The 26,367-nt window shown below is 36.1% G+C and overlaps 1 protein-coding gene across 5 annotated transcripts in view; it reads left to right on the top strand.

Annotated features, from left to right (window-relative positions):
- Window positions 1-26,367, top strand: part of FCHSD2 (FCH and double SH3 domains 2) — a 300,576-nt gene that overhangs the window by 104,094 nt on the left and 170,115 nt on the right. For all 5 annotated transcript variants that reach the window (XR_009564908.2, XM_030836180.3, XM_030836179.3 and 2 more), the window contains exon 4: window positions 23,622-23,698. Coding sequence is in view for 4 of the 5 variants with exons in the window: in XM_030836180.3 (XP_030692040.2) it covers window positions 23,622-23,698 (77 nt within the window). In the remaining variant the exon portion in view is untranslated. The remainder of the gene's footprint in view (window positions 1-23,621; window positions 23,699-26,367) is intronic.

Below are 26,367 nucleotides of genomic sequence, written 5' to 3'. Positions count from 1 at the left end.
GTTTCCAGTTTATGGCAAAATAAAAATTTGTATGCATTTTTGTTGGGTATATACCTAAGAGAGGAATTACTGGGTCATAGGGTATGCACCTCTTTACCGTTAGTAGATATGGCCAAACAGTTTTTCAGAGTTGTTATACAATTTGCACTCCCACCAGCAGCATATGGGTGTTCCAGTTGTTCCATATCTTTGCCAACTCTTGATATTTTGGGTCTTTTTAATTTTAACCATTCTGGTTATTAATTAATCTTTGTGCAAATTATGGAGGGAACCTGTACTAATTGTTCTCTTCTGTGTAGACATCTCCCTGGCCTGGTTGCTGCTTAGCCTCTTGGTTTATTTAATGCTACTCATAACTAGCCTATTAGTTTGAATTTTATGTTCCTGACCTGATCCTAATGTATTGTTTTTGACACCTGGAAGGATATTTTTTCAGTTGAGGCATATTTATTAAGCCCCTACTGTACCCTTTGGTGCCACTGTCATAAACAGAATGACACTGGGCAATTTATGCCAGGAGTCTGAGAGAATAATAGATTAGGTATAGGTCCTCAGCAGTCAAGGGAAATGGTTTCCGAACTTTTTAAATGTCTACCCTGTACTAATACATTATGCATATTGTAAGCATGCACAAAATTGAAAATAAAAAGATAAGGTAAAATAAATAATTTTTAAAATATCTTATTATTATGGTTTCATATTACCATAATACATAAAAGTTATAATATACACTTTAGGCAAGACTCTGTGGTGGCAAACCAACCTGAAATCTCAGTGGCTTATAATAACAAAGGTTTATATTTTGCTTACTTTATAAATCTGTTGCAGGTTGGCTATAGCTCACTCCCACATTGTCACATCTTCATTCTGGGATTCAGTCTGATGAGATAGCCGCTATCTGGAATATTTGTAAATGGAAAAGAGGGTATGGCAAACCATGTCCTAATTCTTAAAGCTTCAGCTTGGAGGAAGTATAATGCATCATTTCTACTCACATTTCGTCAGCCAAGGCAGTCACATGGCCAAGCCTGATGTCATTGGGATGAGAAAGTGTAATACTTTCTTAGAGGCAGGGGGAAAACCATCCCCCTGTATATATTTGTTTAATAACAGCCTTACTGAGATATAATTCACATACTATACAATTCACCCTTTTAAAGTGTACAGTTCAGTGGTGTTTGGTATATTCAGAGTTGTGCAACCATCACCACAAGCAATTTTAGAACATTTTTATCACCCCAAAAAGGAGCTCTGTACTCATTAGCAGTCACTCCATTTCCCCATCAGTTTCTCCAGCCCTTGGCAACCACCAGTTTACTTTCTATCTTTATGGATTTTCCTATTCCAGACATTTTATATAAATAGAATTGTATAATATGTGGTATTTTGTAACAGGCTTCTTTTGCCTAACATACTGTTTTCATGGTTCATTCATGTGGTACATGTATCAGTACTTTATTCCTTTTTATTGATAAGTAATAACCCATTGAATGGATATAGCTATGGATATATCACATTTTATTTATCCATTCATCTGTTGAGGACATTTGGATTATTTTCATTTTTGGGCTGTTATGAAAAAGACTGCTGTGAACATTCATGTACAAGTTTTTAAGTGAAATATGTTTTCAGTTCTCTTGAGTATGCAGTTAGGAATGGAATTGATGGGCCATTTGGTAACTCTGTGTTTAACATTTTTAGGAACTGCCAAATTGTCTTCCAAAGTGGCTGCACCATTTTACATTTTACTAGTAATGTACGAGGGTTCCAATTTCTCCACATTCTCACTGACACTTGGTATTAACTATTTGTTTGTTTGTTTGTTTTTAACTTTAGCCATCCTAGTAGAGTGGTAGGGAATATTTTTGAATAGTAAATAGAGTCTGCCATACTTAACTTGGGTGTCTACTCTATACATCAGAATGTATTGAAAACATTTTTAAAGAATCAGATACTTCCCTCACTAGAGTGTCAGTTCCTTGAAAGTAGAAACTGTGACTTATCTGTTTAAATTTAGGGTCAAGGAATGAATGGATGAAAAAATTAAAGTAAGGATATGATAAGTGCTATAAGAGACATAAGTAAAATACTTTGTGAAGGTTTACTAGAAGAAAACTGGATCATTTCGAAGCTGGAGCTAAATCATTTTTAAAAGAGTTTTGAATGTTAACTTGTTTCATGGACAGAGTTTAATATATTTTTTAAAATTTATTTATTTTACTTATTTATTTGGGGCTGTGTTGGGTCTTCGTTGCTGCACGTGGGCTTTCTCTAGTTGCAGTGAGCGGGGGCTACTCTTCATTGTGGTGCACGGGCTTCTCATTGAGGTGGCTTCTCTTGCTGCAGAGCACGGGCTCTAGGCGCACGGGCTTCAGTAGTTGTGGCTCGCGGGCTCTAGAGAGCAGGCTCAGTAGTTGTGGCGCATGGGCTTAGTTGCTCCGCGGCATGTGGGATCTTCCCAGATCAGGGCTCGAACCTGTGTCCCCTGCATTGGCAGGCAGATTCTTAACCACTGCACCACCAGGGAAGCCTGACAGTAGAGTTTATATTAACTAAATCTTATATTTATATTTATTTAGTTAACCTCACTACTGAGGTTAAAGAAGTTATCTACTTATGGTTGGTTTAATCTTAACAGTACATATATTTTCTTTTTATTGAAGTATAGTTGATTGACAATATTGTGTTAGTTTCAGATGTACAGCATAGTGATTCAGTATTTTTGCATAGTATATTCCATTATAGGTTATTACAAGGTAATGGGTATAATTCCCTGTGCTGTGCAGTATATCCTTGTTGTTTATCTATTTTACTTATCTATCTATCTATCTATTTATTTATTTATTATTGAAGTATAGTTGGTTTACAATGTTGTGTTAGTTTCTGGTGTATAGCAGAGTGATTCAGTTATATATATATATTCTTTTTCATATTCTTTTTTGTTATGGTTTATCACAGGATATTGAATAGAGTTCCCTGTGCTATACAATAGGACATTGCAGTTTATTTTATATACAGTAGTTTGTATCTGTTAATCACATACCCTTAATTTGTCCCTACCCCCATATTCTTAATTAAACATTAAAAATTTTGTAATGTCTTATTTTAAAATAATATATTTGACATCTATGAAGAATATCATAATCTGTTTCCAAGCATTTGAGAAAAATCCTCCCTTAAATGAATTTAGGGCAGAAGGACTTGGTCACATTTTCTAGCATAACATGAGTTCTAGAAACTGTTGAATTCCATGTAGATAAAGTAGGACCATCTTACGCCTTTTACTGAATAAAACAGGTAATGTCCCTTTGTCTTACGCAGGAGGGAATTGAGGAATGAGTAGGGCAAGAGAGGTTAAAAAAAAATACTGTTTTTGAATCCTGTAGAATAAAAAATTCAACAGCAGTAATATTTGAAATAACATTAATTCCAGAGATAATTGTAAGATCAGGTGTCAGAGCAGGCAATTTTAAAACACTCATTTAGAAACTAAGGAATCTGATGACTTTATTTAAAATAAAAAACAAACCCCCCCAAATTTTGATAACATAGTGTTAGTTAATAAATGCTAAGGAACAGTGTTCCCTTGTCAGTGTTGTATTTCAGATCTGATGGTTTTCTGTCTTCAGCCTGTTTCATTATGCCCCTGGATGAAAAAGAAAAATAAGTATATGGAGTAAGAATAGTTCTTATTCAGTTTTGCCAGACAATATTTATCTCATACCTATAAGATGCAGTGGTCAAAAGTTAATACATTTCTGTATATATCTTACTGATAAGGGAAGGTGTAACCAACAGAGGAGATTTGGTATTAATAAGAAGGCAGAGCTGTTCAGCAAGGAGAGGTTGGAGAATAAGATGGAATAAGCTGTGTATGCCATCTGAGAAATAGACATCAAACACAAACAGACATATACAACCCTCCCAATTGTGCCCCCCGCCCCATACATACAGTATGTAGCCTTTTCAGATTGGCTTCTTTCCCTTAGTAATATGCACTTAAGGCTCTTCCATGTCTTTTCATGACGTGTGTTTGTGTGTTTTTATATCTCATGCGTATTGTGGTGGTACCCTTAGTGAAAGCACTCTGCCTTCAGCAAAAAAAAAAAAAACCTGCTTGTTTTTCCACATGACTGCGGAACAATTATAGCTTCTACTAGGAGCCCTTCTCCTGTTCCTGGGAAAATAGCTGGGTTGGCTGGCATTTGCATAATCGTCTTTAGGGCTATTGTGGGCGGGTTTGGGCTGCTGACACAGAGCTGCAGTCTGGCCACCTGTCCAGAACAAATGAACTCGGCCTTTGTGCAACGTGATTATCTATTTCTTCATAGTGTTATTTCTGGGTAATGAATAATTTGATTAAAATATTATGAAACCTTTAGGAAATGTTTGTGTTGAACTTAAATCTTCCATTTGGGAGAGAGAGAAATTTCCTGCCTCTTCCACTGGCACAACTATATATTTCCATGCCACCTCTGGCATAGTTTTGTAACGCTTTGTGAAATTATCATCATGAATATTAATTAGGGATGTGGGAATTTTAAAAGATACTTCAAAATGATTTGTATTCATTCTTCTATAAATTATAAATTAAGTGTTGTCTAATGTTTTCTAGGAATAATTAATTAAACATTTAAAGTCAGCAAAAGAAGAAGAAATATCTAAGGTCTTGAAATGCTAACCAGTCTTACTTCCTTCATTTTCCTTGATAATGAACCCCATAACTCATTTAGGAAGCTTCTGTCCTAATAATGCACACATTGCTATGTTGACTAATTTTATTAATCATCTATATTCAGCCTGTGATGGGAAATTTTTGTTTTTCTTTTTTTTAAACTTACATTTGACATAGTGTTGATATTTCTTGTACATAATGACCAACTGAATTAAATTTTCATGTTAGAATTAACTTGTAACTGATTGACCCTATAATCATAATATATAAGAAAAGTCTCAATATCAGAGACGTGATCAGTGAATTAGTAAGCAATTTTAAAAAATTACTTGCCAGAGTTATTTGAGGACAAAATTTATGTGGTTGTGACAACCGTCACTTCTCTTAGTTCTCATTAAATATTTATTGAATGAATGAAAGATTGAATACTGCTAAGAGACATTATTGAGTACCTGTAGTATACACATCAGGTACTTTTTATGTGCTATTTCATTTGATTATTGCAACAATTTATTTTTTGAGGTAGGTGGTATGCTTAATTTTTTAATAGACTTTAATTTTTAGCAATTTTAGGTTCACAGTAATTTTCAGCAGTTAAGTTCAGAGTTCCCGTATACCCTCTGCTCCTACACATGCACAGCCTCCTCCTACTATCAACATCCCACACAAGAGTGGTACGTTTGTTACAGCCAATGAACCTCCATTGACACATCATCATCACTCAAAGTCCATAGTTTACATTCTTCATGCCACACAGTCTATGGATTTTGACAAATGTATAGTGACGTGCATCCAGCATCATACTATCACACAGAATAGTTTCAGTGCCCTAAAAATCATCGGTGCTCCACCTATTTTCCCTTCCTTCCCTCCTAACCCCTGGAAACCACTGATCTTTTTACTGTCTCCATAGTTTTCCTTCTTCCAGAATGTCATATAGTTGGAATCACACAGTATGTAGCCTTTCAGATTGGCTTCTTTCCCATGGTGATATCTGTTTAAGGTTCCTCCATGTCTTTTCTTGACTTGATAGCTCATTTCTTTTTAGTGCTCAATAATATTCCGTTGTCTGGATGTGCCACAATTTGTTTAGCCATTCACCTACTGAAGTATGTATTCACCTACCTAATTTTACAGATGATGAGACTGAAGCTGAGATCAAGTAATTTGCTGGAGTTCATATGTATAATACATGTCAAATCTGAGACCAAAGCCCATGATCTAAATCAGTGATCTCTAGAATAGGTTGTTCACACTATTGGGGGTGTACAAGATGGTTATATACACATTAAGGGGTTCTTTAAAAACTCCCACTGTTTGCCTTTGTATGTTGCACTGTACAGCAGTTTTCATCTAAGTGGATTTACTGATGATATTCTCTAAATTAAACTATCTCACAAACTGTACAAATAGCTTTAAAATACCACTGGGAATAATATGAAAATTCATTGAAGATAATTCTAATAATGCAAGAACAAGCAAACACCAAGAAAAGAGCAGAGATAACACTTCTTTTAAAAACATTTCATCAGCTTAAGTATAATGTAAAAATGATGATAGCTCAAACAACCTGAAAAAAGCAAGCCAAAAATAACTCGTGATTACCTGGAAGACCATTTAATAATGGATTTATAACCACGTTTATAATGAGGAGCTTTAAACTTGTAACTGTCTTGAGATAGTAGTTATTGGTATATAACATGTGAGACTATCAAATTGGAAAATTAATTATTGAATATTTATCTCATGCCTTTAAAGTTGTGTTTTTGTTATGGTTTTTTTTTTTAACATCTTTATTGGAGTATAATTGCTTTACAATGGTGTGTTAGTTTCTGCTTTATAACAAAGTGAATCAGTTATACATATACATATGTTCCCATATCTCTTCCCTCTTACGTCTCCCTCCCTCCCACCTTCCCTATCCCACCCCTCCAGGCAGTCACAAAGCACCAAGCTGATCTCCCTGTGCTATGCGGCTGCTTCCCACTAGCTATCTACCTTACGTTTGGTAGTGTATATATGTCCATGCCTCTCTCTCACTTTGTCACAGCTCACCCTTCCCCCTCCCCATATCCTCAAGTCCATTCTCTAGTAGGTCTGTGTCTTTATTCCTGTCTTACCCCTAGGTTCTTCATGACATTTTTCTTTAAAATTCCATATATATGTGTTAGCATACAGTATTTGTCTTTCTCTTTCTGACTTACTTCAGTCTGTATGACAGACTCTAGGTCTATCCATCTCATTACAAATAACTCAATTTCGTTTCTTTTTAAGTCTGAGTAATATTCCATTGTATATATGTGCCACATCTTCATTATCCATTCATCCGATGATGGATACTTAGGTTGTTTCCATCTCTGGGCTATTCTAAATAGAGCTGCAATGAACATTTTGGTACATGACTCTTTTTGAATTATGCTTTTCTCGGGGTATATGCCCAGTAGTGGGATTGCTGGGTCATATGGTAGTTCTATTTGTAGTTTTTTAAGGAACCTCCATACTGTTCTCCACAGTGGCTGTATCAATTTACATTCCCACCAACAGTGGGAAGAGGGTTCCCTTTTCTCCACATCCTCTCCAGCATTTATTGTTTCTAGATTTTTTAATGATGGCCATTCTGACTAGTGTGAGATGATATCTCATTGTAGTTTTGATTTGCATTTCTCTAATGATTAATGAAGTTGAGCATTCTTTCATGTGTTTGTTGGCAGTCTGTATATCTTCTTTGGAGAAATGTCTAGGTCTTCTGCCCATTTTTGGATTGGGTTGTTTGTTTTTCTGTTATTGAGCTGCATGAGCTGCTTATAAATTTTGGAGATTAACCTTTGTCAGTTGCTTCATTTGCAAATATTTTCTCCGATTCTGAGGGTTGTCTTTTGGTCTTGTTTATGGTTTCCTTTGCTGTGCAAAAGCTTTGAAGTTTCATTAGGTCCCATTTGTTTATTTTTGTTTTTATTTGCATATCTCTGGGAGGTGGGTCAGAAAGGATCTTGCTGTGATTTATGTCATAGAGTGTCCTGCCTATGTTTTCCTCTAAGAGTTTGATAGTTTCTGGCCTTACATTTAGGTCTTTAATCCATTTTGAGCTTATTTTTGTGTATGGTGTTAGGGAGTGATCTAATCTCATACTTTTACATGTACCTGTCCAGTTTTCCCAGCACCACTTATTGAAGAGGCTGTCCTTTCTCCACTGTACATTCCTGCCTCCTTTATCAAAGATAAGGTGACCATATGTGGGTTTATCTCTGGGCTTTCTATCCTGTTCCATTGATCTATCTTTCTGTTTTTGTGCCAGTACCATACTTGTTATGTTTTATAATCGATATAATATGTAAATACAAAGCATTGGGGTATTATTTAAAACTAAATATACATATACTTTTTTTTTTTTTTTTTTTTTTTTTTTTACTGATAGATTGGTGCAGTCAAAAAAGTTTTGGAATCCCTACTCTAAACTGTACTAGTTCATTTTGAAAGGTCTCATGCTAATTAAAAAAGTAAATTATCTTAATTTTGTTACCTTCCTCTCCTTTTAAGTTTTATCTGGATACTTGTTATCCTCCCTTCCTTGTTTGAAAGAGGGTTCATCTTTCTAATCAACCTTTCATCTTGACCCTAACCCTTTCCAGCTATGTTAACCTTATTTTTTATAACAGTTAGCCGTTTTCTCCTGGTTTTCAATCCCTCTTTTTAACACTGGCTCCTTCTCTCAGCCTATGTTTTTCTTCCATTTTTAAATTAACAAACAGAACTTCCCTTTAACATACCTCTTATCAAACTTCTGCCTTCCCTTTATATATTTGTGTGTGGGGGGGGGGGAGATGTGTTGCTGTCCTTGATTGGAGGAGGCAACTATGTTGGGAGAGACTTTAGTACCTGCCATACATGAAATTGTATGAAAGACTGAACTTGTGCTTTATGGAAAGAAAAGCTCAGACTCTCTCCTTAGTTTGTGTGTGATGTTTTTCTATTAAAAAAATTTTTTTACAGTTATTTTTCACTGTGTTAAAATACACGTAAAATTTGTCATCTTAACCATTTTTAAATATACAGTTCAGTAGTGTTAAGTGTACATTGTTGTACAGTCTCCAGAATATTTTTATCTTGTAAAACTAAAGCTCTATATCCATTAAACAAGTGTCCATTCCCTCCTGCCAACAGCTCCTGAAAACCACCATTTTATTTTCTGTCTGTGTGAATCTGCTTCATTTAAGTGGAATCATACAGTATTTGTATCATACCTAATGGGTAGAGTAGCTTTTAGATTTTTAAATTTATGATCAGTATTAAGAAATTCTTAATGGTAATCAATCTTGATTTCAATTTCTTCCCCCTTCAACTTGCGGTTAGTTCCCAGGCCGTAGTTTTGCTTTGGAGCATCTCTTGTTCTTTTCTCTTTCTACTGCTTAGAGCATACTATAACTCCCTAATTGGATCACCCTGCTTTCTCTTTCTCTTTATAAGGAATCTTCCATATCAGCACCATGATCATCATTCTAAAATAAAGATCTGATTATTGTTCTCTCCTTTAAATTTCAATGGGTAACTTAACACTTACTGAATGCTTATTAAAAATAGCTTTACTTAAACTTTACATGCCCTGTAAGTCATGAATTTACCTCCACTTTACAAATAAGGAAATTAACTGTTAGAGAGGAGATGTGACTTGTTTAGCATTGTACTACTAGAGAGTAGTGAAACCAGGATTTAAACTCAGTATTATCTGACTCCCCAATTCCGTCCGATTTTTATACTTGACACATTTTTTTAATGCATATCTTTTCCCCTCTCCTTGGTCGCTGGGAAGTCCTTTATACTTCCTCCTTCAAGGCCCAGCTCAGACATGACTTTTTCTATGAAACTTTTCCCTGGCTCTGCTTGTCTTCTCTCTCAAATCTGTCCAGTGGTTTTTGCTCTGTTACTTAATAGCACTTTGTACATAACTGTAATAAACCCTTTGCTTGATAAAGGATCATTTAAAAGACAGAAGAGTGCTCGCTTCGGCAGCACATATACTAAAAAAAAGACAGAAGATAAAATGTTACTTTGTAACAAAGATTTATTAATTGAATTTGTGAAAATTATTCTTTACTGGTGCTGTTAGAAGCATTAGGGATGAAAAATTATTTTTGTAGAAATGATATACCATTATAGATTATCCATATTTTTTGTTTGTTTGTTTGTTTGCGGTACGCGGGCCTCTCACCGCTGTGGCCTCTCCCACTGCGGAGCACAGGCTCCGGACACGCAGGCCCAGCAGCCATGGCTCACGGGCCCAGCTGCTCTGCGGCACGCGGGATCCTCCCGGACCAGGGCACGAACCCACGTCCCCCGCATCGGCAGGCGGACTCTCAACCGCTGCGCCACCAGGGAAGCCCGATTATCCATATTTTAAGAGAGCATGATGGTGACTGAAACTTTCAAAACAGCTAAATTATGAAACAATGATTTACCTAAAACTTTCTCATTTTATGAAGAGTTCAATTCAGGGTTCTATGTTTATTATTCCAAGTTAGATTATGTATAATTCTTCACAATCAGTTACACTGCTTTAGGGTGAAATACCACCTGTGTGTATTTTCATACTTAATCCATTGTCAGAACTAACATTGGAGCCTTAGTTTTTTCCTTTTTCACTAATCTGATTCCTAAAGACTAAAGATTCCTTAACCTTAGTTAATGAAAACACAGTGTTAAAGATATAGATGTTAAATTAAAAACATCTTCTCTGAGAAAGACGCAGTTAGGAGAATGAAAAGGCAGACTGAAAGAAAGTATCTGCAAAACATGTATATGATAAAGGACTTGAGTCCGAATTATACAAATACATCTTAAAACTCAACAATAAATAAATAAATGACCCAATTAAAAAGGTCAGGGACTTCCCTGGTGGCACAGTGGTTAAGAATCCGCCTGCCAGTGCACGGGACACGGGTTTGAGCCCTGGTCCGGGAAGATCCCACATGCTGTGGAGCAACTAAGCCCGTGAGCCACAACTATTGAGCCCACGTGCCACAACTACTGAAGTCTGCATGCCTAGAGCCCGTGCTCCACATCAAGAAAAGCCACTGCAATGAGAAGCCTGTGCACCGCAATGAAGAGTAGCCCCTGCTCGCCACAACTAGAGAAAACCTGCACACAGCAACGAAGACTCAACACAACCAAAAGTAAATTAAAAAAAAAAAAAAAAGTAGGCCAAAGACCTGAACAGACACTTCAACAGGAAAGATATACAGATGGCAAATAAGCATATGAAAGATGTTCAACATCATATATCATTAGGGAATTGTCAATGAGATACCACTACACACCTGTTTGGCTAAAATCCAAAATAATGACAACACCAAATGCTGTCTAGGATGTGGAGCAATGGATTCCCATTGCTAGTGGGAATGGAAAATGGTATAGCCACTTTTGGAAGCTAAGCACAGTCTTATCACATAATCAAGTAGTTGCACATCTTGATATTTGCCCAAATGTGTTCATAACTTAAGTTCACACAAAAACCTGTACATCAATGTCTGTAGCAGCTTTGTTCATAATTGCCAAAACTTGGTAGCAAATAAGATGTCCTTTAATAGGTGAATGTATAAACAACTTGTGGTATATCTAAACAATGGAATAAAAGTCAGTGATAAAAGGAACTGAGCTATCAAGCCACCAAAAGACATAGCAGACACTTAAATGCATCTTGTAAACTGGAAGAAGCTGATCTGAAAAGGCTACAATGCTATATGATTCCAAATATATGACATTCTGGAAAAGGCAAAACTATAGAGATGGTAAAAAGATTGGTGTTTGCCAGAGGTTGGGAGGGAGGAGGATGAAGGGAAGATGAATAGGTGGCGCACAGGGTAGTTTTAAAGCAGTGAAATTATTATTATGATAATGCAATTGTGGATACATAACATTGTGCATCTGTCAAAACTCATAGAACTGTACAACACAAACCGTGAATCCTAATGTAAACTGTGACCTTCGGTTAATAATGTGTCAATATGTTGTTTCATCAGTTGTAACACATGTATTACACTAATACAAGATGTTAATATTAGGACAGTCTTATGGAGCAGGGGAGTATATGGGAACTCTACTTTTTGCTCAGGTTTTCTGTAAACCTAAAATTGCTCTTAAAAAAAAACTCTGTTAATTTTAAAATGTATGTGTTTATTTGTTCACCAAAATGGTTAATGATTCGGTTCAGCATTTATTTACTGAGCAAAGACTGAACTGTGCTAGATTTTTATAGCCCTGTCCTTTAAAGAACTTAGAGACATCCCTTAGCCAAAATATATAGTGGTTTGAGATAGTCTGTGGTTATATCAGAGTGAGTTGAGTGCTCAGAAAGTGTTTTAAACTTTGAAAGAAGACCTGGTTTTGAACCCAGGCTTAACTAGCTACGTGATGTTATACAAATTACTTAGGCTTTTAAAACTTCCGTTGCATCTACTGCATAAGGTGGTGGCTTTAAATGTTAGTTGAGTGCAAATAGTAAGTACTCAAATATTAACTCTAATGACTAGTTATGTTTTCCATTCAACAAGAGAAATGAGGAAGAATGGCTCTCATTTGCCTTGAATGTTCAGTCACATTTTGTCTGTTTCTTCTGGAATGCCCCCCTCTATTTTAAGATAACTAAGGGTCCAGCTCATGAAATTATTCGCTTGCTGATTTGCTACATTCCAGTTTCTGCTTGAAAGAGGAACTGCTTTTACAGCTGTCTTTGAGATCAAGGGGACAGTTCAATCATGCCGACTAATATAACACTTTTCTTATTGTTTAAAACAACAGCAACTAGTTTGTTTTTCCCCTCAATAAAACCCTTCAGTTAGAAGCTTACAAATAGATATCAGCTAATCCAAGCCTTGAAATCTAACTTTAATTTTAAAAATGGAGTAAGAACACAATTTTAATGATGTCTAGTGACTCTTTAATATTCTAAATAAGCCAAAATTTAGTATATTTTGCTCTAAAAATCTGTGTCATCATTTGTTTTCCAGTTGATAATGTTTTAAATATTATAAAATAAATCCCCCAAATTTGTTTTTTGACAACAAATAATATTAATCTTTATTGGAAGATGACTGTAACACACAGTAAAAACTATTGTTTTTCTTACTAAAAGCTTCCAGCAATGTGAAAAGAAAAATTCTCAAAATGTGGGGGAAAGAAAAAACATTCAAAAAAGTATAACCATCATTTTGTGGTTAAACAATCTACTGAAAAATGGAAAATGAAGTAAAAACTATTGAAATAGGAGAGGTAAGCCTTTTAGTCAGTAGGGTTTTCTCTTGATTAAAGCTTGCATATAAGTTGCTTTGGAAATAAATGGAAGAACTCTGTAGGCATAAACAAGACTATCTGGAGCGGGGGGAAATGGTTGAAGTGAACTTGAAAATTATTAAATAACTGGCATTTAACATCAGGTAGATTTGGCCTTTTGCCTCCTAAAAGGAAGATACATTTTACTAAACAAACTTCCAAGTTATACAGTCCTATTGGCAACAGCATTATATAAACTGGACATTTAACATGTTCTCTCTGTTTAAGTCCAACAGGATTTTTGCACATACTTTCTCATTAAACTGTTGTAATAGCAGCATTCAGTGGAGAACTAAGAATATTTCAGGGAGATAACTTCTATACGTCTTTTGTATATTAAGGGAAACACTGTGAGTTTTGTGTAAGCACAGTAAATTAACTTATTCCAGTTATTATTAGGACCATAACTCTCCAAGGAAACATCTTTTTAAATGTGTTTTTATGATGCTTTTTTTTTTTTTGCTGTACGCGTGCCTCTCACTGCTGTGGCCTCTCTCGTTGCGGAGCGCAGGCTCAGCGGCCATGGCTCACGGGCCTAGCCGCTCCGCGGCATGTGGGATCTTCCCAGACCGGGGCACGAACCCATGTCCCCTGCATCGGCAGGTGGACTCTCAACCACTGTGCCACCAGGGAAGCCCTATGATTCTATTTTAAGCTGAATGGTAGTAACGGTGCTTTTACTCTGAATTGAGTAAACGAAAAACATTGGAGGGTCTTTCTTAAAGAACGAGAATAACTTCATGGAAAACTTCTTTGAGAGTAGTTAACCCCTGAGCACTAAAGAAGAATTCACTATATAAGTGTAAGTGTAAGCTTCAAGGAACAAGTTGGATGCTTAGAAGTAAAAAATTTACCCCACCAACCCTTCTCCCACATTTTCCCTACTATTTTTTCATCACGAATTTTTTTCACCTAAGTTATGCCAAACCCTGGAACTCCCTCTTCGTTTCTCAGTTGCTCAAATTCCTATTTACTCTTTCAGATCCAGTTCCAATGTACTTAAGTTTATATAGGTTTTCCTGACATCTCTCACTTTAGGAGAGAGTGCCTTCTCCTCTTATACTTCTGCTAAACCTAGTATCATTTGTATTATAATCCAACAACCCTTTCTGCAACTAAATAGCCTACCAGTGTATTCATCCCTGGGGGACATACCATCATCTGTCCATTTGTATAAAGCCAAAATCCAAAGGGTCATCTTTGTTGTCTCCTTCCTTCTTATCTCTTCCATAGCTAGACCATTACCAATCATGTAAGTTTTTCCCTGCCAGATACCTTTATAAATCACTTTGGTTCTCTCTATCTCCAGTGTCTCCACCGCAGTTCAAACCCTCATCATCTCTGCCAGAATACTGCTGCAGTAGTCTTCTTTGGATCTAAAGAGTCTCTTGTAGACAGCATATGGTTGGATCATGATTTTTAATCTATTCTGCCAATCTCTGCCTTTCGATTGGAGACTTTAATCTATTTGCATTTAAAGTAAGAATGTACTGACTTCTTTGTCATGTTGCATTATTGTCGCTTTTGTGTTGAGTTTTCGTAGTGGAATGTTTTAATTTTCTTCTTCCTTTTGCGTATATTCTTTGCGGTTATATTTAACATTCTAAAGTTGTAAGACTCTAATTTGAATTTACACCAGCTTAACTTCAGAAGCATTACAAAAACTCTGCTCCTTTACAGCTTCATCCCTAACCTTTTCATTTATTGATAGGACAGAATTATGCTTTTTTATATTATGTATCCAAAGACATAAACTAAAATTTTTTTATGCATTAGTTTCATATTATATAAAAAACAATATGTGGAGTTACAAAACAAAGTTACAATAACACTAGCTTTTGGACTAACAATTTTTTAAAGAAATGTATAGTCTCTTAAACCAAGTAGAAAACAGAAAGTGGAGTTACAAACCACTGTTACGATAATCCTAGCTTTTATAGTTGCCCATATATTTACCATTAGTGAGATCTTTATTTCTTCATACTGCTTCAAGTTACTGTCTAGTGTCCTTTCATTTCACCTTCGAGATTCCCTTGAGCATTTCTTACAGGGCAGGTCTAGTAGTCAGGAACTCCCTCAGCTTTTGTTTATCTGAGCATATTTTAATATCTCCCTCACTTTTGAAGGACAGTTTTGCTGCATATAGTATTTTCAATTGACAGGTTTTTTTCTTTTAGCACTTTGAATATATGGACCCACTGTTTTCTGCCCTCCTAAATTTCTGTTGAAAACTCTGCTGATAATCTTATTGAAGATACCATGTATGTGGCTATTTGCTTTTCTCTTGCTGCTTTCAAGATTCTCTTTTTGTCTTTAGCTTTTGACAGATTGATTAGAATGTGTCTCAGTGTGGGTCTCTGAGTTCATCCTACTTAGAATTTGTTGCGCTTCTTGGCTGTTTATATTCTTGTCTTTTGTCAAATTGGGGAAGTTTTTGACCATTATTTTTATAATCTCACTGTCCCTTTCTCTGTTCTCCTTCTAGGACTCCCACAGTGCATATATTGGTCCACTTGTTGGTGGCCCAAATGTTCTTTAGCCTTTGTTCACTTTTCTTCATTGGCGAATAGGGGTTCAACAATGGCCACCTCTGTGTCTGCACCTTTGTGTCTCCACATCCTTGATCAGAAGCAGCAATCAGTGATCAGAGCACAGATCCCTGATACTTGGAGGACGGGCCCTTATTGCTCATGGTGTCTCCTGCAAGCTGCATGCAGGCTGCTACAGGAACAAGTTCATGGCTGCTTGCCACTGGGCTGGGAGGTGGGGGGTAACTGCTGCTGAGCTAAGTACAGAAATTGGTTGAAATTAACTTTATTTAACATCCAAGCCTTTCTCTGGAAGTTACAGCCTTTAAAAAGACTTCAGAGTTCCAAAATAGTTATGTGAGACTGATTCTGTCATTGAATCTGTTGTCTGTGTTGGGAAACAGAATCCTGGTGCTTGCTACTTTGCCATCTTCCCAGAATCCTCTCCTGCAATAGTCTTCTAAGTGGGACTATAACTCAGAAACAGCCAGATGGAAGAGATGCATAGGACAAGTATGTAGGAAGGGGTGTAGGGCTTCCATGCCTTCTCTGGGTGTGCCACTCTCCCACCACCTCTTCGTGTTCACCAGCCTGGAAGCTCTGTACCCCGTACTACTGGGGTTTTTATGGAGGCTTCATCATGTGGGTGTGATCAATTATTAACTCCATGTCTAGCCCCTTTCTCCTCTCTGGAGATTAAGAAACAGGGCTAGAAATTCCAAGAATATGGCTTGGTATTTCTGGTGACCAGCCCTCATCCAGGAGCCCACCGAAAGAGTCACCTCATTAGAACAAAAGACACTGCTATCACCCAGGAAAATAATTGGGACTTAGGAACTCTGTCATGAACTGGGGTCAAAGACTAAATGCTAGAACAAAATTCTCCTAGCACCGCTATTTACAAAAGTTTTATGAGCTCTGTGCCAGTAACAGAGACCAACACATAAATATTTTCTTTTATTTCACAAGGTATATAACTCTTGGATTTGGCTCTTTTCCACTTGGCAAAATGAATTTAAGATTTATCCAGGACTTCCCTGGTGGTTCAGTGGTTAAGACTCTGCACTTCCACTGCAGAGGGTGTGGGTTCAATCCCTGGTTGGGGAACTAAGATCCTGCCTGCCGTGTGGCACGGCCAAAAAAAAAAAAAAAAAAGTTGTGTAAATTAATAGCTTTTATTACTGAATAGTACTCTGTTCTAATGATGTACCATATTTTGTTTAACTGTTCACCTATTGAGGGACACCTTGGCTGCTTCCACTTTCATGAATAAAGCTGCTAGAAACATTTGTGTGCAGGGTTTTGTGGACATCAGTTGGCTAACTACTTAGGAGTGCTGTTGCTGAGTCATATGGGAAGTCTGTGTTAATTTTATAAGAAATTTCCAAATTGTTTTCCAGAGTGGTTGTACCATTTTACATTTCCACCAGCACAGGCGTGTCCTGTGGCTCTGCATTCTCACTAACATTTGATAGTGTAGTATTTTTTTGGAATAGCTCAAAGAGCTATTCTAATAGATATGTAGTGGTATCTCATTGTTGTTTTAATCTGCATTTCCATAATGACAAGTGATGTTCAGCGTTTTTCATATGCTTATTTGCCATCCTTACATCTTCTTGATGAAGTGTGTGTTCAGATCTTTTGCTCATTTTAAAAGTTGGGTTGGTTTTCTCTTTACTGTTGAGTTTTAAGAGCTCTGTATATATTCTGGATACAAGTCCTTTATCAGTTATGTGATATGTGTGTATTTTTCCTAGTCTGCAGCTTGTTTTTTTTTTTTTTCTTCATTCTCTTAACAGTGTCTTTCCTAAAGGAAAGAATTTAATTCTAACAAAGTTCAAATTATCATTTTTTCCTTCATGTATCTTGCTTTTGGTGTTGTATGCAGAAACTCTTTGTCAGAGGTCAAAGAGATTTTCCTTTGTGTTCTCCTGCATGTTTTGTACTTATGTACTTTACATTTAGGTCTATGAACTGTTTTGGGTTAATTTTTGTGTAAGTTATGAGATAAGTGTTAATGTTCATTTTTTGGCATATGGTTATCCAATTGTTCCTGCACCATTTATCGATACCGACTACCCTTTCTCCATCTAATTGCCTTTGTACTTTGTGAAAAATCAATTTACTGTATTTGTATAGATCTATTTTGGGGCTCTCTTCTGTTCCATTGAGCTATGTGTCCATTCTTTTGCCAGTACTACACTGTAACATTATAGTATAGTAATTAGCCTTGAACTCGTAATGTGAGTTCTCTTTGTTCTTGTTTTTCAGAATTATTTTGGCTATTTTAGTACCTTTACCTTTCCATATGCATTTTAAACTCAGTCTTTTGATATCTACAAAAAAGCTTTCTGGAATTTTGATTTGAGTTTCTTAACAATGTGAACTCTTCTAATCCATTAACGTGAGGTTTTCTTGGATTTTTTTCATCAGTGTTTTGGAGTTTTCCACATACAGTTCTTACACATATTAATATTTTGTTAGATTTATACCTGAGTATTTCATTTTCCCCCCAGTGCTATCCTAATTTTTTTTTAAAGTTTCAAATTCCAATTGTTCATTGCAGGTGCATAGGAGAACAATTGAGTTTTATATGTTGACCTTGTATCTTGCAACCTTGCTAATAAACTTATTAGTTCCAGGAGGGTTTTTTGGTTTTGTTTTGTTTTTTTTTTGTAGATTCTTTGGGGTTTTCTACATAGACAATCATGTCATCTGTGAATGGAAGTAGTTTTATTTCTTCCTCTCCAATTTGTATACCTTTTACTTCTTTTTCTTGCCTTTTTGTACTAAGTGGGACTACAAATACAATGTTGTAAAGGACTGGTGAGAGAGGGCATCCTTGCCTTATTCCCAGTCTTAGGGGGAAAGCATTCACTTTCCATTAGAAGTATGTTAACTCTAGACTTTTTTTTTTAATGTAATCATTTATTATTTTTTAATTAATTAATTTATTTATTTGGCTGCATCAGGTCTTAGTTGCAGCACACGGGATCTTTTGTTGTGGCGCGTGGGCCCTTTGTTGCGGCTTGCGGGCTTCTCCTTAGTGGCAGGCAGGCTCCAGAGCACACGGGCTCAGTGGTTGCGGCACATGGGGTCTCTAGTTGTGGCACATCAGCTCCAGAGCACGTGGGAGCTGCCAGCTCCAGTTGCCCCGCAGTGTGTGGGATCTTAGTTCCCCCTCCAGGGATTGAACCTGCATCCCCAGCACTGGAAGGCAGATACTTAACCACTGGACCACCAGGGAAGTCCCAATAACTGTAGGCTTTTGTATATACCCTTTATTAGCTTAAGGAAGTTTGCTTCTGCTACTAGTTTCTTCAGAATTTTTATCATGGATGAGTGTTAAATTTCATCTCTTTTTTATTCTGTTTGGTCCTCAAATCAAATAGGTCATTTAATATGTCATTAGAACTTGTCTTTTCTTATATAGCTAAATTTAAACAAAATTAATCTTTATTTTTGATAAAAGGAAAAATCTAAAAATATCTAAATACATATTTAATATGTAACATGAGATTAATACCTCATTTTATCATGAAATGAATAGAAAAGTAAGTAAAGACAATTTATTATGTAATTTAAAATAATATATTGATTTTTTTTACCTTAACTTCAATTATATGCTGTACAAGACAATGAAAAATATTTCAAAACTTTGCTTAAGGGGGGATGTGAAGTTCTCTATTACTATTAATTTTAGAATAGTTAAGACATTGTATAATTTATGATCGTTGTATAATTTACGTCAGTTTGAGAAGTATCCAACTTATGCAGTGGACTTTAATTTTTAAAAGTCATTTACATAATGTTGGGAATTTCATGACAAAAAGGTATAGTATTTTACGTAACATGGCTTCCTATAATTTTGAAGTGCCATCTGATGTCATATCCTTATAAAATTTAAATATTAGTTTCTCTGTATGTTAGCGGTGAAAAATGGATACAGAATAACCTGTGTGAGATCCATGGGGCACACTTCTGCTCAGCTTTCTGTGGTAAATGGGCAAAAGGTTAAGCCATCAGTCCATTTCCCAGTGTCTATTGAACAGTGTCTTTCTTTGTGTTGCTTCACTTGTTAGAGCAATATAGCAAGTGTTATTGAGAGGTGAAACAAAGCAAGTCTTACATCAAACACTGATGGCTTTTTTAAAAGTTGGAATGGGATATTATTGGATGTTGCAAAGAGTATATTGATAGTACATTTTTATAGAAACCACTGCTCCAGAGTAAACTGTATTGGAAATCAAATCAACATTATGTATTAGTGATACTCATGTAAATATAAATATTATATCTAATGCATCAGTTTTAAAGAGTAATGTAATGTAAAGTAATGTTGTGGGCCAGGGAAGTGATTCAAAAAAAAAAAAAACCATTTAAAAAAAAATTACCAGCCATGGGTTTATCTTCCTTAGCCATTTACTTGTGGTAGATTTTACTTTCTATACAAATAAACCTTTTATTCATAAGATGTAGCTTTAAGCATAATGTAAAAGGTAAACCAATTAAGTATAGAATGCTTTCAGAAGCATGAAGTGTTATTTAGGACCTTTCTATAAGGGCCATGGAGTATTTCTTGAGCATCCATGCAGATTAGATCTTGAACAGCTGCATGGAGCACACAGAAGCCATGATTCCTGTCTCTCTGAACTAACTTGAATAAAGTCTTTCATCTAAAGATCTCACTGTTTGTCTATTTCATGAATCCCTCATCTCATCTCTGAAGCACTCCATTCAGTTTAGTACAGTTCAACATTGTGGTTTAGAGCTCTAGAAATTGTTCTTGTAACTTATAATGCACAAAAATAACTAGTTGAAGTAATTTCAAAAAATTTTAAAGAATTATATAAATCTACAGTGATTTTGTGGGCAAAGATTTAGAATGATAACTAGGGATTCTAATTCAAACTTAACTAGATTCTAATTCAAACTTAACTGTGACTTTAAGTAAATTTTGTATGTCCTAAGCGTCCAATTTCTCTGTAGTTATAACAGGGACTAACAGAATTAAGAGAAATAAGTGTATTGAGATGCTCGTTAGTAAGTTCACTTGTTTTATATAAATTTACAGTGCTGTCATTCTGCCCTCTTAGTCCTTCTCATAATCTGAGGCTCCTGTCATATCCCATGTTCTATAAAAATTGTTCTGCAACCACTTTAGCAGTTATTAAACTGAAAAAGTCACTATCATATTATTGAGATGTAAATTTGTTAAGAACATATCAGATGATCCTTTCCTCCTCTGGGTACTTGTATCACATATTGCCACTTATTTGGCAACCCATCCGTTGCCTCCCATTTTATGCTGTATGCTTCCTATTCCTGTCTACATATTATGAGTTCTTTGAATTCAGGGATCTTAACTTACTTGAATCTTCATAAAAATTAATATGTACTGCCTTCTAAATATGGAATAAACTTTTTTCATTGCTTCAGAGTATCTTACACATATGTTCCCTTTCAGTAATGGAGATGGTCAAATTTGACTATAATTTACTAAGGAACTTATTTATTTATTGTATAAAAACCATCTGGTCATAATCTTAGAAATCTGATATATGTTTTTTTTTTATTTGAGTATATGAAAATTAGGGAACCAGAGAAATTTTGATCTAAACATTTCTAACTCAGAATGGCAAAAACACAAAAGGAGTTTGAGTATTATACATTAAAAATGGAATAATGTAGGTGGCATTTATTCGTGCAATCAGGGAACATTGTTGGTATCAACTAAATACTAGGCTCTTTGCTATAGCCTGGAGACATAGTGATTAAAAAAAAAAGAAAGAAAGAAAAAGACAAGATCTGTACCTGATGGAGCTTATAGTCAGCAAATAGGCAAAGCATATTTAAACCAGACAGTAACAATGTATAAGGGTTATGAATACAGTAGGCTGATGAGAGAGAGAGCAACTGACTGAAGGGTGAGCTACTTTGCATACAGTGATTAGGAAAGCCCTCTTAGAGAAAGATACAAAGTAAGACCAAAAGGATAAGGAAGTACCTAGATAGTGGTCTCTAAATATGGTTTCTCTCTGAAAGTAATCAGAATTCCTTGGAAAACTAGCTTACTGCAGATCTGGAATAGGGACTGTAAAAGAAAACAAAGAAATTATTAAAGTCTATTGGGGTCATGATATGGGAGCCAACTTGGAGGAGCTCCCACTGACCACAGATGTAGCATTTGGAGCATCAAGAGAATTGTGACTGCAGTAGATTGAAACACATCCATTATTCAAAATATGTGAGTTCATAATGTTACTTTAAAAATTCATTGTTCACTTTTGGACCAAAACTGGACAGTCAAGTATTTATCTTGCCTTTCCTCTGGGAACTGTACCTCAGCATACCCAAAGAGTCCAGGAGGGATAGTTCTTTAAAAAAGAATTCAAGCTAATAAATGCAGAAATAATGATAAACTATTCTTTTTTTTTTTTTTTTTGCGGTACGCAGGCCTCCCACTGCTGCAGCCTCTCCCGCCACGGAGCACAGGCTCCGGACGCTCAGGCTCAGCGGCCATGGCCCACGGGCCCAGCCGCTCCGCGGCATGTGGGATCCTCCCGGACCGGGGCACGAACCCGCGTCCCCTGCATCGGCAGGCGGACTCCCAACCACTGCGCCACCAGGGAAGCCCTAAACTATTCTCTTTTAATGAAATGAAACCAAACACTTAGGCATTTAAACTTTCCACATTTTTCTTTATATACTTTTGAATATTTTGTGTTCGGAAATTTAAAAATCAGTTTAAAGGAGGGGCAGCAAGAACTCAGCTGGTAGGAATGGGAGTGGTGGGAAGAGATTTCATACAAATAAAGAACGGTGTGAACAAGGTACAGAAGTGAAAAAAAAATTCTGTACGTATTCAGGGAAGACTAAGTAATTGTATTCCCCAAAGTGCAAGGTATGTAAGTGGAAGTATTGTGGATATGCAGTTATATGTGAGTTTTCAGAATACATAGGACCTGAAAATAGTGAAACCAAACTATTGCCAAATTCAAAAGGAACTCGAGATTCAAAGGAGCTTCTCTGTAGTTCCTGCTACCCTTTGGGCTCATTGAAATAATGGTAAACAGAAACATTCAACAATGGATTTAATTAAGCCAAATTGATTTGGCAGCAGACCTTAGTAGAAAGGTACCATGTATAGAATGCACCACTGATTTTACTTGAGCAGCTTCTGCTTAAAGTAGGCAGTCAGTTAATGTGATTGTTCTTCATCTCAGCATTTTATTTGTTCTTTTTAAAATTGCATATATAGAGATGAATACCCCAAAGTTAATGATTTCTGATCCATTACATTGGACCCTGTTACAGTGTTAGGGAACCACATATGTTTCCTTCTAAAAGTAGTATGCTCTATACTCAGAGTGAGTAGTTTAACCTTGCCAATAAAATCCTGTACCTATTATGGATACTCTTGTTTTGTCCAGGTTCATGTTTGTATGGATAACAATAAGTGAGTATTTCTTTGTGAAACTAATTTTTTCATTTTAAGTGATTTGTGCCATGGTATTATTTAAAAAGAAAAAAACTCTTAAAGTCTGTCTTGAAAATTACTAGTATGGAATAGCAACAAGGTTTGTCCATTAATTTTACAAGCCAGTGTTTATCTGTCTGCTCCAAATTGAATGTGTTGTAGTCTTTCCTGGTATATGAGTTTGACTGCTGGGATTCAGAAATGCACTATATGCCGCAGCAGAGGAGTGATGGAAAATTGAGATGTCAAGCTGAGTAATCAGAGCTCTGTGGAGGTGGACAGCTGTGTTCCCTGTGATATACCGGGGTAGTTCGTTTTTATGGCTGGTCACATAGTTTGGTGACGTGGAAAGCATTTCAATTAAGTTTCAATTTTCTCATCTTTATACTCACCTTTTTCCTAAAAATGAGGACGAGAGAAGACTTTGAAAATAATGAAACAAGTTATGGTGTTCTACCATTTATCATTGGTTCTTTACTTCTGAATTAAATTTATATATGGAAAGATGGGATTTGCTAAGTAATGTATTTTAAGGAAAAGAGCTTCCTTTATAGCACAATACTTATTTTATAATTTATATTACATTTTATTATATTAAATATGTATTTTTTAACAGGGTATCCAGAAGTTGGCTAGTCAATATCTGAAGAGAGATTGGCCTGGAATAAAAGCTGATGATCGGAATGATTACAGGTAACTTAATAAGTAGCTCTTGCCCATTTTCTTTAAAACTGGTTTCACACAGAGCCATGTCACACATATACAACATAGACTCCAGTTTTTTAAAAAATTGCTTCTTTCCTCTGCTGTGTTTTTAGATATAATATCAAAATTATCAGACAATGTTAATGTTCTACAACATATATATTGTATATGGAATAGATCATTTTCATATGTCTTAAGCCAAGATTCCATTTTGTTTAACTGATACCCCCATAAGGAATTTAAAGCAGATAGATGACAATGGAACACAAATTGTTTCCTCAGTGTCCTATAAATGAAACACATTATCACAACAATAATGAAACAAGATTGTAATTTCTATCATGATTATTGATTCTTTACTTCTGACACAAATCCTACATTTGGAAAGATAGGATTCTGTGAGCCTAGGGGAAAAGAGTTTCTAAATTATATATATTTTATATATATGTATATATACATAGTATACAGACACACCCACAAGGTATCTAGAAATTGATTAGTCAATATCCCACATACAAATTTTAAAGAAGGTAGACAACAATGGAATATAAATTGTGTCTTCATACAGATGTCTTTAAAATATTTATAATTTTTTTTAGAATTTGGTGTCTTTTTTGCAGTTAATTTGGAAGTATTTATTAGCTTTTGTGCTCAAGACTGTCCTTAGTGTTGAGGGAACCAGAAGTCAAAGACAGGATTTCAGAGCTTGCAGTCTGGTTGAAGTTAAGACTAATTATTACTCATGAAACAATAGCAGAGAATCCAGGGTAATTAAGAACTCAGTATTGAAGTGTGTGGTTTGGAATCTGAATATGAAGTCAAGTTGCTAGATCATCAGGTAATTTCTTAATGGAGATGGAAAACTGCAGGATACACAAGAAACCTTAATAGTTCTTCACAGTTGCAAGACTGATAACTTGGAAGGTGGCATGATAGCTATAAATAATACATCTGTAGTTGCAATATGGAATAATAAAGCAAAACAGGAAATAAATATAGGAATTTTCTTGTGGACTTTTCAGTATCTACAAAATTCAGCTAAGGGGGGAAAAGAGAGGAGATGAAACCCTAGGCGAAAGAGACAAGCAGAGCAAAGCCTTGAGGTGAAAGTGAGAATGATATGTTCAGTATTGCTGGCATGAGGAAAGCCTGACCAAGGAAGAGACTGGTTGCTAGAGAGTAAAGAAGGACTCCAACTTACAGATAGGTTCTATTCCAAGTTTGTTTGAAATTCAGGATGCAGGTTACCAAAGAAATAAGGATAAGGTTCTGCTCCCAGGCTAGCTTATGCAACCTAATTTTTAAAAGTATGTTAAGCCAACTTTTACTAAATATTTACTGTATACCAGATACTATGCTAGGAACTTTATCTCCCATGATTATCAAAACGTGATAATCAAACCTGTGAGGTACATATGATTATCCCCTTTTTATATATGAGGAAACTAAGTCTTGGGTTGTATGCTTTACTCAAGGTCACACAGCTATGTAAACACTCAGTCATTTATTCATTCATTCTTTCTTTTTTCATTCTTTTTTTATTAATTAATTTATTTATTTTTGGCTGCGTTGGGTCTTTGTTGCTGCGCACAGGCTTTCTCTAATTGCGGTGAGTGGGGGCTACTCTTCGTTGTGGTATGTGGTCTTCTCACTGCTGTGGCTTCTCTTGTTGTGGAGCATGGGCTCTAGGCGCATGGGCTTCAGTAGTTGTGGCATGCGGGCTCAGTAGTTGTGGCTCGTGGTCTCTAGAGCGCAGGCTCAGTAGTTGTGGCACACAGGCTTAGTTGCTCCGCAGCATGTGGGGTCTTCCCAGGGTCGAACCCCTGTCCCCTGCATTGGCAGGTGGATTCTTAACTACTGCACCATTAGGGGAGTCCCTCATTCATTCTTTATTTATGAGATAGATGTGAAATATCTACTTACATGCTAGTTGTTAAAGTAGACTTCAGGATTAAAGAGAGTAGAAGGTATGGTGCCTGTTGTTAAGGAGCTTAAAGGAGATAGCCACTATAAACAGTTGCGATATTGGGTAGTAGTAGAGGTGCATTGGGACTGTAGAGGAAAACCTAGGCTTCTAGAGCTGAGTCTTAAAGGATGTGCAGGAGTTTGTCAGCATTGGGCAGAAGGAATTCTAAGCAGAAGTAACACCTTAAATGCAGGGAGACATGAGAAAATATGAATGTTAGGTAGCAATGAAGTGTGTATGGGTTGGAGGGTAAGAGGAGTGGTGGACCTGGAGGATACCTAGATAGGCATCATGAAGGACTTTGCATATCACAGTTTCTTTTTTACTCAGAAGATAACAGAAGCATCAAAGAATTTCCATAAGAGGAATGACAAGTTCAACATACTTTAGTAACTGTATGAAGGTGGACTAAAGGGGTATGAAGGTGGACTAAAGGGATATGAGGAAGAATTCAGAAAGAATAGAATTGCAGGAATTTAATCCCTCATCATTTCTTATTTGAACCATGAAAATTATAGTAGAAATTAGGCTGTTGGGATTCAGATTCAGGGGCAGATTTCAGAGATATTTAGAAAACTGAAGCTAGAGGACTTGCTATTGATTTGGCAGTTTTGTTTTTGTGTTTGTCAAATTTGTTCTGAGACAGACTACAAACAGTTTTCTGTAACTGTCAAACTATAAAGTAGTTTTC

This window comes from Globicephala melas, chromosome 8, assembly GCF_963455315.2.
Source record: "Globicephala melas chromosome 8, mGloMel1.2, whole genome shotgun sequence".
In the NCBI taxonomy this organism is placed as follows: domain Eukaryota; kingdom Metazoa; phylum Chordata; class Mammalia; order Artiodactyla; family Delphinidae; genus Globicephala; species Globicephala melas.
The sequence above is the reverse complement of the archived record's forward strand: the minus strand, read 5'-3'. Positions and strand labels throughout refer to the sequence as shown.